This window comes from Boleophthalmus pectinirostris, unplaced genomic scaffold, assembly GCF_026225935.1.
Source record: "Boleophthalmus pectinirostris isolate CB_2022bp ecotype Guang Dong unplaced genomic scaffold, ASM2622593v1 HiC_scaffold_7, whole genome shotgun sequence".
NCBI classification, from domain to species: Eukaryota; Metazoa; Chordata; class Actinopteri; order Gobiiformes; family Gobiidae; genus Boleophthalmus; species Boleophthalmus pectinirostris.
Genome location: NW_026571473.1, coordinates 2167910 through 2185298, shown reverse-complemented (window position 1 = coordinate 2185298; position 17389 = coordinate 2167910). Strand labels below are relative to the sequence as shown.

General features: G+C 39.4%; 1 protein-coding gene across 1 annotated transcript in view; it reads right to left on the bottom strand.

Moving 5' to 3' along the window:
• The window catches only part of nek7 (NIMA-related kinase 7), a 223321-nt gene that overhangs the window by 108621 nt on the left and 97311 nt on the right, over positions 1-17389 (bottom strand). The window contains exons 3-4 of the mRNA XM_020927750.2: positions 6129-6269; positions 3720-3782 (exon numbers count right to left, since the gene is read on the bottom strand). Coding sequence (XP_020783409.1) covers positions 3720-3782; positions 6129-6269 — 204 coding nt within the window. The remainder of the gene's footprint in view (positions 1-3719; positions 3783-6128; positions 6270-17389) is intronic.

Here is a 17389-nt window from a genome sequence, read left to right as displayed (position 1 = left end):
AGTCCTGGTTTAGTCTGGTTTAGTCCTGGTTTAGTCTCAGGTTTAGTCCTGGTTTAGTCTCTGGTTTAGTCCTGGTTTAGTCTCTGGTTTAGTCCTGGTTTAGTCGTGGTTTGGTCCTGGTTTAGTCTCAGGTTTAGTCCTGGTTTAGTCTCTAGTTTAGTCCTGGTTTAGTCCTGGTTTAGTCCTGGTTTAGTCCTGGTTTAGTCCTGGTTTAGTCCTGGTTTAGTCTCTGGTTTAGTCCTGGTTTAGTCCTGGTTTAGTCCTGGTTTAGTCCTGGTTTAGTCCTGGTTTAGTCTTGGTTTAGTCCCGGTTTAAGTTTCCATTAAAAAATGATCATTGTGTCATAAAAGCTTCTGTTCAAAAACACAGTAATTCCTTCTGTGAACAGGGACGCCTCTCCACAGATCTGACCTGTGATGTAGCACAGTGCTGTAACCTGCTCGTCTCCCTCACGACAGATCTGTACTATAGAACATTCTAGACAAATCAATAACATCTCCATGGAGACAACAGGTGGCAGACCCTCTACTAAAAATGTGTAGTCTTTTTTTTTCTAGAACACTTTTGCTCCTACTTGAGTAATATTTGTATTGAAGTAACATTACTCTTACTCTTACGTTAAAGTCACTCTTCCCATCGTAAGTCTAAAGTGACAAAAGCTTCATGTGACAATATGAAATGATTTGAACATTTGTGTTTCTTGAAGCTGCTTAACATCTGTTTCTTGGACCACTACTTTGTACTTTTACTTGACTAACGTTGTAATGAAGTAACATTGCTCTTGGATTCTTTGGTTTAGTCATGAACAGAAATGATCAGGTTCAACATTTGTGAATTTCTGAATGTTTCATATTAAAAATGAGTATGACATTATTATGAGGCAGCAGAAACTCAGCTGGTTAAAGGTTGTATGGAGGATTTTTTTGGTTTCAAGTTGTCAATGATAGCATTATAGAGATGCAGTAGCCTTGTAATTATGATGACCAAAAAAAAGAGAATAAAAATTCATCAACTCTGGACATGGTTGGGCTAAACATTTGCCAATAGATAACGACACTGCCTCGTTATCTGTGAGCTGACAGGCTGTCAATCAATCTCCCTACGTTTCTAGCGTAACTGACCTGCCTGCGCTGCCAGTACGTGGTTTACGTACGACTGTCACGCAGTCCACAGACGCAAGACGCACAGACGCTGTTTACTCCACCAACGCAACAGTTCTTAGCGGCTTTTTTTACCTATATCTTCCTCGCAGTTCGCACAAAGTTTGTTGCAATGGTGACAAGAATCCAGGAGCAGTTAGCCACAAAAGAAAGTCCGTTTTTGAGGTCGCTGAAAGAAGAAGACAAGGGGAAAAGCAGCGAAGCCAAACTAAGGTGATTCTTGTAGATTCATTCCAGCGATGGCGCGACTGAAGCAGACGCAGGGTCTAAAGACTGAACCACTGGTCGCCAAATTACTCCTGGACAGGTCACTTCTGCTTATTATGAAAACGTACTTTATTTCCAAGAGCTAGACAAACGTCTTTCAGGACACGAAAGCGATATCCTATCATTCCCACTGAATCTCCGCGCAACCTTCTCTGCACCCCTTTCCTGCTCCTGTCCCCGCTGCCCGATCCGCTCTTCCCCCCGCTCCTCACTTCTCCGTCTTGACTAACCAACACTGTAGTTAGTTGTTTACAAGTCATGTGCAGCTCACCGGCTGTAAACAAACCTGTTTCTGGCGTAAAGAGGAGGCGGGAGGAGGCGTTTCTACGTAGGGAGCTGTAGGGGAGGGGGGGTGGTTTCACGCATGCGCAACATTTGAAAAAGGACAAACAGTCGCTGGATTTCTCGTTCCTTGGAAAATCCTCTATACAACCTTTAAGTGTTTGTCCACTGATCAGAAGGTGGTTCGAATCCCGTTCTCCACATAAACACCATTGGTTGAGAAGACAGATCCACTGACCCACAGGTTGGTGGTGTGATTCCAGCTCCAGCAGATGCACTGTTGTTGTGTCCTTGGGCAAGACACTTAACCCACCTCGCCCCCTCAGTGTCTGTGTTTTTGTGTGTGTGAATGGGTTCCTCATTGTAAAGAGCTTTGAGTGTCTTGAAGGTCTATATAAAAATGTGACCATTTATCATTACAATCTACAACTGTAAACAGCTGATACTTTGCAGTGGGTCTGGTCAAGTGGTAACGGAGGGAAACAGGGCAGATTTTTGACATTCAAATGTCTCTTATTCAGAAACTAGAGGGACTATTGAAATAAGTAAAGTATCAGAATGTAGGAAAGAGTTACACTCCAACAGGGTCAAGTTAAACCTGTGATATTCTTTCAAGTTGTTGACAAAAAATTTAAAACTCATGTCGGTAACGGAGGGAATGAAAATATGCAGCACTTTTTGGGCAATAAATCCAAACAGTGATAACTCTTGGTTCTCACTTCCATATCCTTAACAAACTGGTTTGAATATTTGCTTCATATAGTTTTCTACCATATGGTACAAGATTAGGTTGAAAAACCTCTTACTTTTTGACTCATGAGATTTTTTATTAAGAAAGGTCATGGTAACGGAGGGAAAAGTAACGGAGGGAAAATTGTACAAACAAGTAGAAGGTGCAGGATTTTACATCATTTGTCAACTTTTTTCTTCCAAATACATAATAAAAATTACTTCAAAATGAAAGGAAACTATTTCTATAAAATATGTCAGTCCTTCCAAGCAAATTTTTATAATTTTAAATACTTTTTTTTGAAAAATCCTGTCCCTTCATCAACAGTTCAAAGATGGAATAACACAAGATATGATGAAATACATCCATTTATTGACATGATTTGCAGGTCTTTGAAATTTGGGAAATAATTTTTGTTCCATGTTTCATACATGGTCTGTTTAAAACATATGGAACTTTAGAACCAAAAATGGTACAGAAAAAAGGTCAACAGTTTCATAAACTAGAGTACATATGTATCTGTTCAATACATTTTTATATCAGATGCATTAACTGGAATTTTTGGCCTTGCTGTTTACTTCCCAGTGATATCAAGCTGGGTGTGTTCTACATGTATCTCTATGGTGAAATGTTTAACATTTTGCAATGTCGACACAATGCACACATTGCAATGTCAAAAAAGTTTTAAGATTGTTTGAAAACTTAAAAATACACACTTTCAGAAGCCTGTGATGACTATGAATGTTCATGGTTCTGTTCAGGAGTTTGATTTTCAACTAAAAAAGAGGAGAGTGACTCACTGAAAAACTGTTGGCCAACGCTGGCTATCTTGAGACTGTCATTGTGTCATGTGAAAGAGGCTAGTTTCACAGCACAAACCATCTCCCCTGTTGTAGTTCCAGATAAATCATCTCTTTCTGGTCAGATTGTGTTAAAAAAAAGCTCAGATTAAAGTCTAGCGATGCCTCAGACAGAGCATGCCTACAGTTAGCATCACACCCCCGGGGAATGTTGACGACATCAGCTGCAAAGTATCAATAAATAACAACAGCAGACGATGCAACAAGCCTGGAGGAATTTTCTGTAACTTTAGCAGTGCCACATTCACGCTCAGTGGGAGACGAAAAGGCAGAAAAGCACTGAAGTGTTCGTATTCAGAGCTGTTCAAGACACACAGCACATAATCGAGAGAATACAGGCGAGGATCTGCGGTTTTTATGGTGTAAAAGTGAACAGAGGAGCGCTTTGGTACCGTCTTCACCGCTCCTCTGGTACCTTACCTTCAGCAGATCTATTTCTTTGATGCAATCTTGGCGAGCTTTGGCGTCCATCAAGTCAAATATCTGTCGAGAGATCAAAAAGGGGAGAAAGAGGAGGAGAGGGGGAGAGAGGGAGAAGAAAAAGAGGAGTGTTATGACATGTTTAGGAGAAGGAGAGATGGAGAGATGTAGAAAGCGTCTGGAAACGCGTCTATAGTCTAAACATGATTTGTGTGGTTGCAGTGGGAGAGGAGGAGATGGCGGCTCAGACTCAGCGGAGGTGCCCAGCGTGAACACTTGTATTCACACAGTGTTTTTGCCTTTTTGAAAAGAAACAAAACACACTTAAAACAGCTACACTACACCGTCTGTATTTTTAGACTAGACTTGTGTTATTTTTGGATGTGCATGGGGGTATATTCTGCTTTATTTTGAACTTAAAGACGAGTATTACACTTCTGTGAGGTATTAGCTGCTAACACAAAACAGATTTAGATCACCATGTTACCTTTTAATGTTATATTCACTGGAAAAAAACAAACAAAAAAAACATATTAACAAGTTTAATAAATTTTACTGTCTTTTTTGACGTTCTGAGTGACGCAGGCTTGTGGGTGGAGTGTTGGAAAGAATCTTAGAGCCTAAGAAGAAAGTTTTTAATGAGAAAGCAATGTTAAAACTTGGTAGAAAGCTCCAAAAAGTAGATTCTTGCATAATATACTCACTTTAAAAATAATAAAAATGTGTTCTTTTATTTTATTTACTTGCATTTGGCTTAAAAATACTATAATATTTTGTCCAACACTTGCACCATTTTGTTTTTCATCAGGTAAACTATAATAGCAACTTGTCTCATTCTCAGTTTATGTTCATGTCTCATGTGAAGCACAGAACCTCCAGAATTCCCTCCCTGAGCTGCAGACGCTGCACTAGCACTGACTCATGATGGTGCAGGTGCTGGGGTTTAGGGACAGACTGTTCAGATCAGAGACATTTTAGGTTTAGTCCCGATTTCGTCCAGTGTAATTCTGGGTTAGTCCTGGTCGAGTCCAGGTTAGTTCTGTGTTTTGTCCCAGTTTGATGAAGTGTGATGCAAGTGTGTGTGTGTGTGCGTGTGCGCGCGTGTGTGTGTTGTTAGTATAATTTTTATTATATGTATTGTATAGTGTTGTCATTTAAAATATTTAATCTCGATTATTCTCATGAATGTCATAGTTAACTCTCGATTAATCGCAAATTATTTGCACATTTTTGACCCTTGAATCATCATTTTAATAATTTTATCAACATAGAAAAGTGGATTTGTTTTTTTTTTATTGCATTTGTGTTTGTGACCATGTTTGTCTGTGCCAACGCTGCTGCACTAAGACTGATGACGTCATCACACGACACTGTTTGTTTACATGTCGTGCAGCAGAGCGAACACTTCAGAAGAGAAAATAAGTCCAGCAGCAGAAATATCTATTAAATAGTGAGACAGATTTGAGTCCTGCTGCGATACACTCTCCTCCAGGAGTTTATGAAGATAATAGCAGCTCTGAGCCTGTAAAACCTCTGTTATTGAAGGCGATTGTGGATTCGCTGTATGTTTTGGAGGAGAGTTTATTTTGTTTGTCTCATATGTGTAATATCAGTGGACCTGATGGAACTTCTCAGTGTCATACGAATTATTTTCTTCATGTTTACAGCCGGATCCTGTTGTTTTTCTAACATTACAGAAGTGGCCACAGCTTATGAAAAAACTAGTTTGCAATTAAAATATTAACAGTGTTAAAAAAAATGTATGCCGCAAATTATTTTGCGTTAACTCGTTAATAATGCAATATTTTTTACAGCAGTAGTAATTTTTAATTTTACACCAATTTTTAGGTTTACACCAACTGGATTTCAGCAATGAAACTGATAGTGCAAATGAGAGTCAAATGAGAGAGTCATGTGAGGCTCATTCTGTTTTCTGATTGGATAAATGAGCATCTTAAAACTCAAAATATCAAATTATGGCATAACTTCTGGAATGTAAAATCAGAGTCTTTCATATGGTCCTTTTAAAGAAGAATAGCTGCAGATACCTGTACTGTACTGTACATATGTGTACTGTACTGTAACATATGTGTACTGTACTGTACATATGTGTACTGTACTGTACTGTACTGTACTGTACTGTACTGTACATATGTGTACTGTACTGTACATATGTGTATATACTGTACTGTACATATGTGTACTGTACTGTACTGTACATATGTGTACTGTACTGTACTGTACATATGTGTACTGTACTGTACTGTACATATGTGTACTGTACTGTACTGTACATATGTGTACTGTACTGTACTGTACATATGTGTACTGTACTGTACTGTACATATGTGTACTGTACTGTACTGTACATATGTGTACTGTACTGTACTGTGCTGTACGTGTACATACCTGTACTTTCTTGAGGGCCACAGAGGTGTTGTCCAGCAGATATCTGGCCCTGTACACTTCACTGAACTGTCCTCGTCCGATCTTCTTCTCAATCTGGAAGTTTGCCAGAGAGTTATGGCCCATGTCCGGCTGCAGGGGTTTCTGTGGGAGGAACACACTGATCAGTAAACGCGGTCAGCAGTTAGAAAAGGAACACACGATGGAGAGGTGGACATTTACTCATCATTTTAGACTGAAAAAAAGAACAGGACTAATCACAGACAACTGAGAACAGAAGTAAACAATGAAATAAGGTGAGCTCAAACTTCCTCTGGTTTGGTCCAAAAGTCTGATCCCAGTTTATTCATAATGTAGACTACATTTGGTCCCATTTTAGTCCTGTTTTAGTCCCGGTTTACTCACAGATTAGTACTGGTTTAGTCCTTCTTTTAGTCCTGGTTTAGCGCCATTTTAGTCCCATTTTAGTCCCAGTCTAGAACCAGTCTAGTCCAAGTTTAATCCCAGTTTAGTTCCAGTTTAGTCCTATTCTAGTCCTATTCTAGTCCTGTTCTAGTCCTGTTCTAGTCCTGTTCTAGTCCTGGTTTAGTCCCATTTTAGTCTCATTTTAGTCTCATTTTAGTTCCAGTCTACTCCCGGTTTAGTCACAGTTTAGTCTGGTGTAATTCTGGGTTAGTCCTGGTTTAGTCCTGGTTTAGTCCCAGTTTAGTCTCAGTCTAGTCCTGGTTCAGTCCTGGCTGAGTTCAAGTTTGATCTGGGTTTTGTCCCAGATTTGATGTAGTGTGATACAAGTGTGTGTGTGGTTTTAAATATTTTTTATTATATACTTTTTTTTTTTTTTATTACATTTTTATGTGTTTTTTTGTCATGACTTAATCTTAATCTGAGTAAAACAAAGTAAAAATGTCATATTCACGATCTTGATCTTCACATGATCCCGGTGATGATATAATCAGACAGCAGTGTATAACAACAGCCACAGCATCTCCATGGAGACAAGCAGGTGGCAGATCCTCCAGCAGAAAAGTTACACAGTGTATCTTTAAAAAACTCAAGTGTAGAAAATGTGCCAGTACTGACTTTTTCAACAAGTCCAAAACAACAATAAAGAGCGATCGAGTGCATTTTTACATGTTCCATTTTTCTTCCCAGCTCTACGTCACAGTGTAATCTAAAGCCTTCTCCATTCACAGTCAAATACATTGTTTGGAAAACATAAACTAAATAAACCAACTGCTGAAATGTAATGAAACTAAACAGGAAACAGTATTGTGTCTGCTGCACACTCATTTGAGGTCAGTCTCTCCAGGGCTCTTAAACTGACTGGAGTTCAGACGACGGGAGACAAAACGCAACAGAGTCAAGACACATTTACTCAAAGTCAAAATACGGTTCAAAACTTTCACAGGATTAATAATAATAATAATAATAATAATAATAAATAATGACAATAATAATAACACTATTTTTGGGAGCTATGAAACATTTTTTGAAGAGCACTTAAAAACTCAAGCAGAGCGGGAAAAAACCTTGGTCCACTGAAATATTTGAAAACATTTATTTATATAGAGTCAAAACTTGTAAAGAACAAAAAAGACAATCTCAAATAAATAAATAAATAAATAATTCAACTAAGAAAATCAACTAAAAAATAAAAGCCTTCAAAATATTCAAACTTAATTCAAAGTTTTGTTCTTAAAGAGGGGCTATTACACTTCCATAGGGTAATACCTGCAACACAACAAAGTTTCACTCTTTATGTGAAGTCACTCCCCCTTCAGAGCACTATCCCAACACACTCAGCGCTAATGAAACTACTGCACATCACAACAGGTTTGTGAAGTTGTAGTGTACAGTTTTGTATCACGTTTTTGTATTATATACACACATGGATGGAATATAAAACCTCTCATCAAAAACATGTCTGAAAAGAACAACATTATAACATGGTAGAAAAAAATACAAAAAATATGTATACATGGTCCTGTGTAAAATCTCTCATCATCCAGGTACAATCCACGGCAAAAGGAGAAATTTAATTTCAAACCTACAAACATTTAAAGACAGAAACTGGTTCATCCAGAGACACAGCACCAAGCCACAAACAAACCACTGTGCTCTACTCCATTCAGTGTAGTGCAGACTGAAGTGAACACCACACTGGAGAAACTTCACAAGAGGATGAACCAACACAAACGAGAGAACAACACAGGACAAATATCCCCCTAAAAGGACCTCAGTCTGCCGTACATCTCCACCTAAAAGGACCTCAGTCTGCCGTACATCTCCATCTAAAAGGACCTCAGTCTGCCGTACATCTCCATCTAAAAGGACCTCAGTCTGCCGTACATCTCCATCTAAAAGGACCTCAGTCTGCCGTACATCTCCCCCTAAAAGGACCTCAGTCTGCCGTACATCTCCACCTAAAAGGACCTCAGTCTGCCGTACATCTCCACCTAAAAGGACCTCAGTCTGCCGTACATCTCCACCTAAAAGCCTCAGGTTGCTCCTTTGAGGACAGTGAGGTACAGATCTGAGCCAGAGAAAAGAATTGGTTTAAGAGGGGAGTTAAAGAAGCTATTTTTGTGAAGAAAGTCAATCCATCTTTGAACAGAAACAGAGGCCTCAGATATCATCTGTCTCGTATTTACAATTCCATCTTCAAACCTAAAACAAAACAAACAAAGAGAACAACAGGGATAGCCAGGTCAGGTCCAGAGGTGTGAGTCTCCCATCAGGGACCTGAATGATTCTGATGATGATCCCACATTCACTGCAAGTTCAACAGGCCTAACTAACAAACAGAAACTGTAAACATGTGCATGTGGTCGTTTCAGAATAGTTTCAGTGTAGTTAGCTCTTTTTCTCAGCTTCTGCAGACAGATAGAAGTGTCCACCAGCATCTGACCAGAACCAAAGAAGCAGCTTGGATAAAAAGTATTCGACCAAATAAAATAAAATTTCTCCTTTTGCTATGGTCCTACCTGTTTATCCTGTTTTTTTGTTTGTTTTTTGTTTGTTTAATTATTGTTATATTGTGTCTCCTTTTTGGTCAGTAAGGTTTATTCTTTGGTTGTAATTTGAGTTCATTATTTAATTTGTTGTGTCTGTCTGTCTGGTTGATGTAGATTGGTAAATCACAGAGACTATGAATAAAAAAGAGGTGTACAAAAATAAGAAAATGTACATATTTTTTGCAATACCCCTGCTTGAAATATTACATTTCAATAAAAATAACTGCCGAGTGTATATTTAAAAGTATGTTTAACACAAGTTTCTTAGCACCACAAACCACAGTTCACAAATTTATGGCTTCATCAGAGCATTTTTATTCAAGCAATAACTATATATATTTTCTTATTGGTCAGAACATTTCTACTGTTTCTTCACTTGACAATGACAAACACTAAAGCTCGAGGACGTCCCAAGCTCCCATTGGCTAACACGAGTAATTCTAACCAATGAAAGCAGTTCGGAGACGGAAAAGCACTAAATAATCTTGAACGTAAATGAAAACAAAAGCCCAACGTCCTCTGGCCTCAGACTTTAGTGCTGTGCTTGGAACTGTAGCCTGGCTCTGAGTTATGGCACTCTCCATTCCTTTTATGATATATTTTCCATTTTTGCGGGTACAGTTGTGTTGAAACAGTGAGGTGGTCTCCCGGCGGGCGCGAGGAAAAGCACCGCTCCTCTCTTAATCACGGTTCTACATGACATCGAACTTCCTGCTACGCCTTCGTCTTGTGTTTGTGCCAACATGGATCACCGGCAGCTTGGCACCGAGCCACTGTCTGCCAGACTCCACACCGCTCTCTCGCCGCACCACCGGATCCTGGAACAATCATGTACAAGCGCCGAGGAAAACTGGGAAGAAAACTGGAATGTAGAGGCTGGAAATATGTTGAAATAATTTTGGTTTTAGAGACAAATAGAACGTTGTGCGTACATGCTATTTGCTTTCTTATTTTTATTTAAAGATGCACTGCGCAACTTTTCTGGAGGAGGGTCTTCATTGACATGTTATTGTGTTCCCTGGAATGTTCCGTAGTATGACATTAAACATATTCCTCTAGTATTTATTCACTGTGGGTTTTGTGTTGCTCTAAAATACAATCACTCCAAACATGTGAGCATTTTTCTGTTAGATACTCCAAAGTAAAGGACAATGGAAGTAAAAACAGGGAAAACTGATACCATCACTACTACTACTACTACTACTACTACTACTACTACTAGTACTACTACTACTACTACTACTACTGCTGCTACTACAACTGCTACTGCTACCACTACTACTACTGCTACCACTACTACTACTGCTACTACTACTACCACTACAACTACTACTACTACTACTAGTACTACTACTGCTGCTACTACAACTACTGCTGCTGCTGCTGCTACTACTACTACTACTGCTGCTACTACCACTACCACTACCACTACTACTACTACTACTACTACTGCTGCTACTACCACTATTACTGCTACTACTACTACTACTGCTTCTGCTACCACTATTACTGCTACTACTACTACTACTGCTACTACTACTACTACTACTGCTACTACTACTACTACTACTGCTGCTGCTACTGCTGCTACTACTACTACTACCTCAATCACATACAAGCACAAAAAAGAGTCTTTACTTGCTTATTGCTTTGTCTGGAATGTTTCGCAGTCTTTCTATCTTCATGGAGACCAAACCAGACCAAGTTACAGGTCAGATCTGTGGAAAGGCGACCCCGCTCACAGTCAGAATGCCTGTTTTTCTAGGAATTTTATAGCTATAAAACCACCTGTAGTTAGGGCTGGGTATCATTAAGAAGTTGCTGATATGATACATATTTCAATACAGTGAACTTTCGATTTGATATGATATATTTCAAATTGATTTGTGACGGTTCAATAAAAATAAAGTCTAAATCGTGGCTGTGACACTAAAAGTCTTTGTTAAACCACTTATTGTGTAAAGTTCATATTTTAATCATCAAAACAGTGAAAATGTCAAATGTTTCGCTTAAACGAGTTTCCTTCCACTAAACAAACAACAAAACTGTAGCTGTAACAAAACAAAAAAAGTGAAATATACCAAAAAATACTCCTGGTGATACATTGATACAGCAGACCATGATATCAATACTGTATCATCACATTAACTGATACTATATTGATATTTTGATATTTCTGCACATACCTACATGTTATGGAATAAATGTAAAGTAAAGATGTTTAATGTCACACCGTGGAACATTCAAGGCATAACAATGACATCTCCATAGCAACAAGTAGGTGGCAGACCCCTAACCCCTTTAAAAAAAAAAAAAAAACAGTCCAAAGCTCAAAATGTTCTGTTCCACCTTGTGATGTCATGAAGAGGTAGTTTTCAAATGAACAGCTCATTTTACTTTTTAGTTCAATAGATATTGACAATTCCAGGTCTGAAATTAATCAAATGATACTAGGTGTATGGAGTTGAAAAACACAGTGTAGCACTTCCTGTATCACCACATGACATCACGAGGTGGAACAGGGTGTTTTCTGTTTGAGAGATGAAAGAAAACTCAACTCCAGGTCTGTTTGTGACGAGGAAACAACATTAGAACACACAGTAGATCAGAAAACAGCGTCATATGGGCCCTTTAAGCTAAAATGTTTTGTTTATTACACTTCAGCCTCAACCAGAACAGGCACCTTTTCACACATTTTTAGAATTACTTGAATCTCGTCTGAACATCGTCATGGCGACAATCCAAAACTATATTAAGCTGTTTATTTTGGTGCAGATCTCCTCGTCCTGTAATGAGCCCTCCAGCACAGAGCAGGCGCCGCTGACCTTTGCGGGCTTCGGGTAAACTCGTGGAAGACGTTAGCGCGAGTAAAACAGAAGTGACACGTGTACGGAGAGGCCGCGTGACAGGTGCGGCCCTGTCGCAATGGCCGCCTGCAAACAGCTCGGGGCAAAGCTGCTCGTGACGCGGTTAAAGGAGAGGACGAGGAGAGAGGAGGTCGGGAATAAAAAGCAAAACACACGGAAAAGAAACACTGCATTTCAACAGTTTTTATGTGTTGTTTTGGTTGGTGAGGAGAGGACAGGTTGCCATGACAACAACATAGTAATTGTGTGATATTTTAATTGGGCCAAGCATCTTTTATCTCTTATTTTTACGATTAAAGGGCCCAGGTTATACTATTTTTGATCTATGTCATCACGTAGTTTCCTCATCACAAACAGACCTGGAGTTGTGTTTTGTTTCATTCACACATTTTTAACACACAAACCTGCAGATTTAGACTGAGCTCTTCTTCCACTGTGTTTTTAAACTCAACGCACCTTCACTAGAAACATTTGGATACTTTCAACCCTGGAATTTCCAACCTCTACCAAACCAAAATGTAAAAGGAGCTGTTCACTTGAAAACTCCCGCTTCATGACATCACAAGGTGGAACAGAACATTTGGAGCTTTGGAGATGTAACAAAAACAACTCCAGGTCTGTTTTTGAGGAGGGAACAACATTAGGAGATGATTTAAAGCTCACAAGAGTCAGTTTTTTTTCCCTTATATAAGCAGCAATATTTTGTTTTGATACAGACAGATCATGCGTGTCTCTGATTGGTTAATCCACCTGTCAATCATCGACCCATCTGAACTCAGGTCTAAACACTGACCAGACTCACATAAGCAGTGACCAGACTCACATAAACAGTGACCAGACTCACATAAACAGTGACCAGACTCACATGAGCAGTGACCAGACTCACATAAACAGTGACCAGACTCACATGAGCAGTGACCAGACTCACATAAACAGTGACCAGACTCACATTTTTGTAAAGTATTGGAGAAGTGTGAGTTGTGGACCCCAGGCAAACAGTGACTACAGTGACTAAACTGTTTTGGAAGATTATACTATATTGTATACAATACTACTGTATTGAAAGATGCATTGTGTAACTTCTTGGTCAGATGTGCGTTACCTGCTTGTTTCTATGGAGATGTCTTTGCTCTGCCTGGAATGTTCCAAAATGTGACATTGAACAGCTCGACTTTACAGTTATTTAATTACAGGTGTTTTTTAGCTCAAAAATAGCTATGAAACAACATTCTGACTGTGAGCGGAGTCGCCTCTCCACAGATCTGACCTGGAGCTTGGTCTCCATGAAGATAGAAAGTAGATAGTTTAATGCCATACTGTGAAACATTCCAAACAAAGCAATAACATCTTCATGGAGAAAAGCATCTGACAAACCCTCCATCAGAAAAGTTACACAATGCAGCTTTTAGAAAAAAACATAATCAAACCTTTCTTATTGGTTTGTGATTTACACAATGTTTTAAAACTGAATGCAGATGCTAAGCACTAGTTTTACAACTATTATTTATGAGAAAGAATTAATTTATAAGGATGTAATGATATCCAAATCCCTTGATACGATATTTTCACGATCTGCATCTCACAGTAAGATATGTAACGCAATATTTTGAGGAGGTTAAAAAAAATTAAGATGTAAAAATGCTAAATAACAGTTGTTTCATCATGTAGATTGGAAAGAAACAGAGCAAAGGATCATGGTCTATGTAGTTCTGTTTTTTAGCTGTTGCTGCACCATAACTAGCGTTTTTTCCGGGCTATTAGGCGCTCTGGATTATAAGACGCACTGTCATTAAATGGTCTGTTTTCAAACTTTTTTCACAAATAAACCTCACCAGACTTTAAAGGAAACCCAACAGTGTGATGGGTGAGTGGTTTGTTTGTTTGTTCGTTCACGGTGACTCTGGGCTTTGTTCAGTTGTGGCGTGTAGGGAGGGTGCTGTCTGGGACCACTGGATTGTCGGCGTGTTCACAGTGACTCAGTTGTTCAGTTGTGTCTAGAAGTGGCACATTGCACTCGCTTTTGTGGAGTGATGAGTGTGTCTGTGGGTGTTTTTCGCCGTGCGGTCGTTGTCTGCTCTGTGTGAGTTTGTGTGCGCTACGGATGGTGCGGCTTTGTAATTTACTGAAGTCTCTGGGCGCTCTGGATTGTGGGGCGCGCAGTTGTTTTTTGATGGGGTTGGAGGCTTAAGAACGCGCTCAATAGCCCAGAAAATACAGTATGAATTTAAAAGGTGCACTGTGTAACTTCTCTGGTGGAGGGTTTTTGTATAATAATTGTATAGTGTCATACTGTGGAACATTCCAGGCAGAGCAATGACATCTCCATAGAAACAAACAGGTGATGGACCCCAAAGAAAAATGTACACAGTACACCTTCAATCAAAGCAACTTGTAATTTGATATATATAATTTGATAATTGAAAAAGTATTGAAAAAATCCACGATATTACTCTGAGACTTTTGACTATGAGAAATCACAACATTTGGGTTATTGTTCATCTCTATTCACTTATTTATTGGAGAAAAGCTGGCTCCCTCGGCTTTAAGGGAAAAGTGTGGTTGTAAATGACATCTCCACCAGTCCAGGGTCAGAGGAGAGGAGCCGGCCCTTTCATCTGCTCCAGTGTTAAGATGACAGTCGCTGTGAGAGGTGCCACATAATGAGATGCTCTGTCCAATTAGCACCAGCCAAGTGTGGGTACGTTTTCCACCATAACACCACCCCCTCTGCAGCCCACCGGGGTCTATTGTTCCACACTACAACACAAGAACAAATGCTAACCAGGATTATCTTATAGACTTATTCATGGGTTCCAGTTTCCTGTTCAAAGAGCCATTTTGAGGACTATTGGCTGAGGGACTGCTTTCCAACACAACCCCAGCCGCACTGCAGTAGTCTACACTACAACACTCACTTATATTATATACATATTACTGGGTGGTAGTTTTCTGTTTTGTTTTCCTAGGCACCATTTTGAGGACTTCTGACTTGGAGACATATCGGTTATCGGCCAAAATGTAGCTGATAGTGCACGTGGGAATGTTATACCTCGTTATACAGTTTACACTCTGTATATTATGTCCATTTAATCTATTTTAATGACAAATAAAAGTCCTAAAATGTGGCACCGCATCAATATTTATCTACGGAGTAATTTGTCTCGCACGCACCCCCAGACTCACATCACTCATGTGCACTTGTTTACACCCGTGCACTCTCAGCATCTGCTCTAAGAATGAATGAATTAATGGACTGATGAATGTTTATTCAGACAGGAATGCATAGAACGTACACAGAAAACATAAATACATAGATATAAAAACAAACAAAAAAAAATATGTCTTTTCTACAATAATAAACAAAACTAAATGTCACGCAGATTATATTTGTGTCTGAAAAAGGAGCAGGAGGACGTACAGACTGTACTGAGGCGCTGCTTTTAACGCTCTTGTGTCTGATCTAAGATATTAACTATAAATTAAAGAGAACTTCACTTATTAGTGCAGACTTGTGATCTGAGAGGAGCCTGTGTGAGCGCTGAGTGTTGCAAATATTTTAATTTTGAAGTTACTTTTGGTTCTTTCTCATGTTTAACTCTTAGCTGCTGTAGCTCCCACATAAACAGTCTGTTTTCTTACACTGGTCTAGTGTAAAGTGACTCTAGTGTCTGTACATGTGACTGGACCTGCACTGATATGTAAATGAGCTGTGACTAGAGGTGTGAATATTCTGCATTTATACATATAATTACCACGACGCGCAGCATTTAACACTAAAGGCTGATAGTGGTTGTTTTTACTTACTTTCTTTACTGGTTAGAATGTGATGGAAAAATATCATCAGGCCGACCTGCTGTCTTTAAATATGATGTAAAGAGACAGAATAACTATAAATGTCACCTAAACAAACACAATTTAAAACCAAGTAGAGCCAAACCTAAATTTTTACATCTTTAAATATATCTGCTTTTATATCAACTATCGACACCTCTAAAGTTTGTTATATCAGTATCACATCGGCTTCAAAAAATCCATATCATTAGCTATGGGTGCGCCCATTACACCAGCCCCCGACTGCCACCAACCAGGGCCTATTGTTCCACTCGTTACAAATGCTAACGAGGATTATTTTACATATTTATTCATGGGTTTCAGTTTCATTTTAGGACAATCTCTATGGATAATGTGGATGAGCTGCTGCACTTTAAATTTTTCCACTTTACGACAGGTGAGGAATAAAGTCTTCTCATTATTTTCGATATTTCCCGAGTTTGTATGTTGCGCCTCTGTGTCCGTCACTCCTCTGCTCCTGATTCTTTCTTTTACTGGCTGTTGTAGTAGTGTTGGTGGTTATGATCTGACAGAGCAGCTCAGAGTCACACTGACACACACACGAGGAGCGCAGCGGCTTCAAAAACGCTCACGAAAAAAAACGCTCGAACTCAGGGAGAAGCAAATCGTAGACAAAATCGGGCAAATTCTCCTGTAGTGTGCAGCGGCCTTTAGTCTACTTCTTCACACTGTGGTATCGGAGTGGTATCGGTATCAGTGATTACACTAAGGCCAAGTATCCCCAACAAATGGTACCAGAACAACATTAATAATTAGAGAAACGAAAATGAAATCCTGTCTTACGCACTTCGATGTGAATAGGTCATTTTAGAGGTATGAAGCATAAACCAGGTCAAAAATGAAACATGACCTGCCCTCCAGCTCCGTTCTGAAGCTTCATTTACATGTTGTGACGTCACGTGATCTACTCCGGCGAATCCCGAATGAGCCGTAATGAACTTAACACAGGAGTCTGGACCGGCACGGGGGGGTCGCAGCCAAACGTGCGCCCTCATTTAAATGGGGCCATATTGTGCAGTGACTCTTCAGAAGTGACAGGGGCATTAGTGACAGGGACGTTAGTGACCGGGGCGTTAGTGACAGGGGCACTGATGCAGAACAAACATGTGACCTCGAAATTAGAGACGATTCAACACTTGAATCCTCAGAAACAATCCACGGTTTCATTAATCAAGCGAATGCATTTACAGACGCATGGAGACACAAGAATTATCACTGACGCTGTGAAGCTTCTGTGCCACTTACAAAAGACATATCGATTTTTATAGAATATTAAGGCCCTGTACCTGATTTTTTCTAAGCATCTGACCAAAATGTGTCTTTCCTCACTACAGATCTCCACATTATTCTGGAAGTTGCGCCACAGTCATTTATTATTTTGCCAATCAAATAAGTAAATAAGTTTAATACAGACTAAAAAAAAAAACGTTCTAAAGCTCCCAGAGAATTGGTGCAGTGTTTACTTGTTGTTGCACATAAAAATTGAACATTTAACACAAATGTGAACCGACTTTATGTCATATTTCAGATG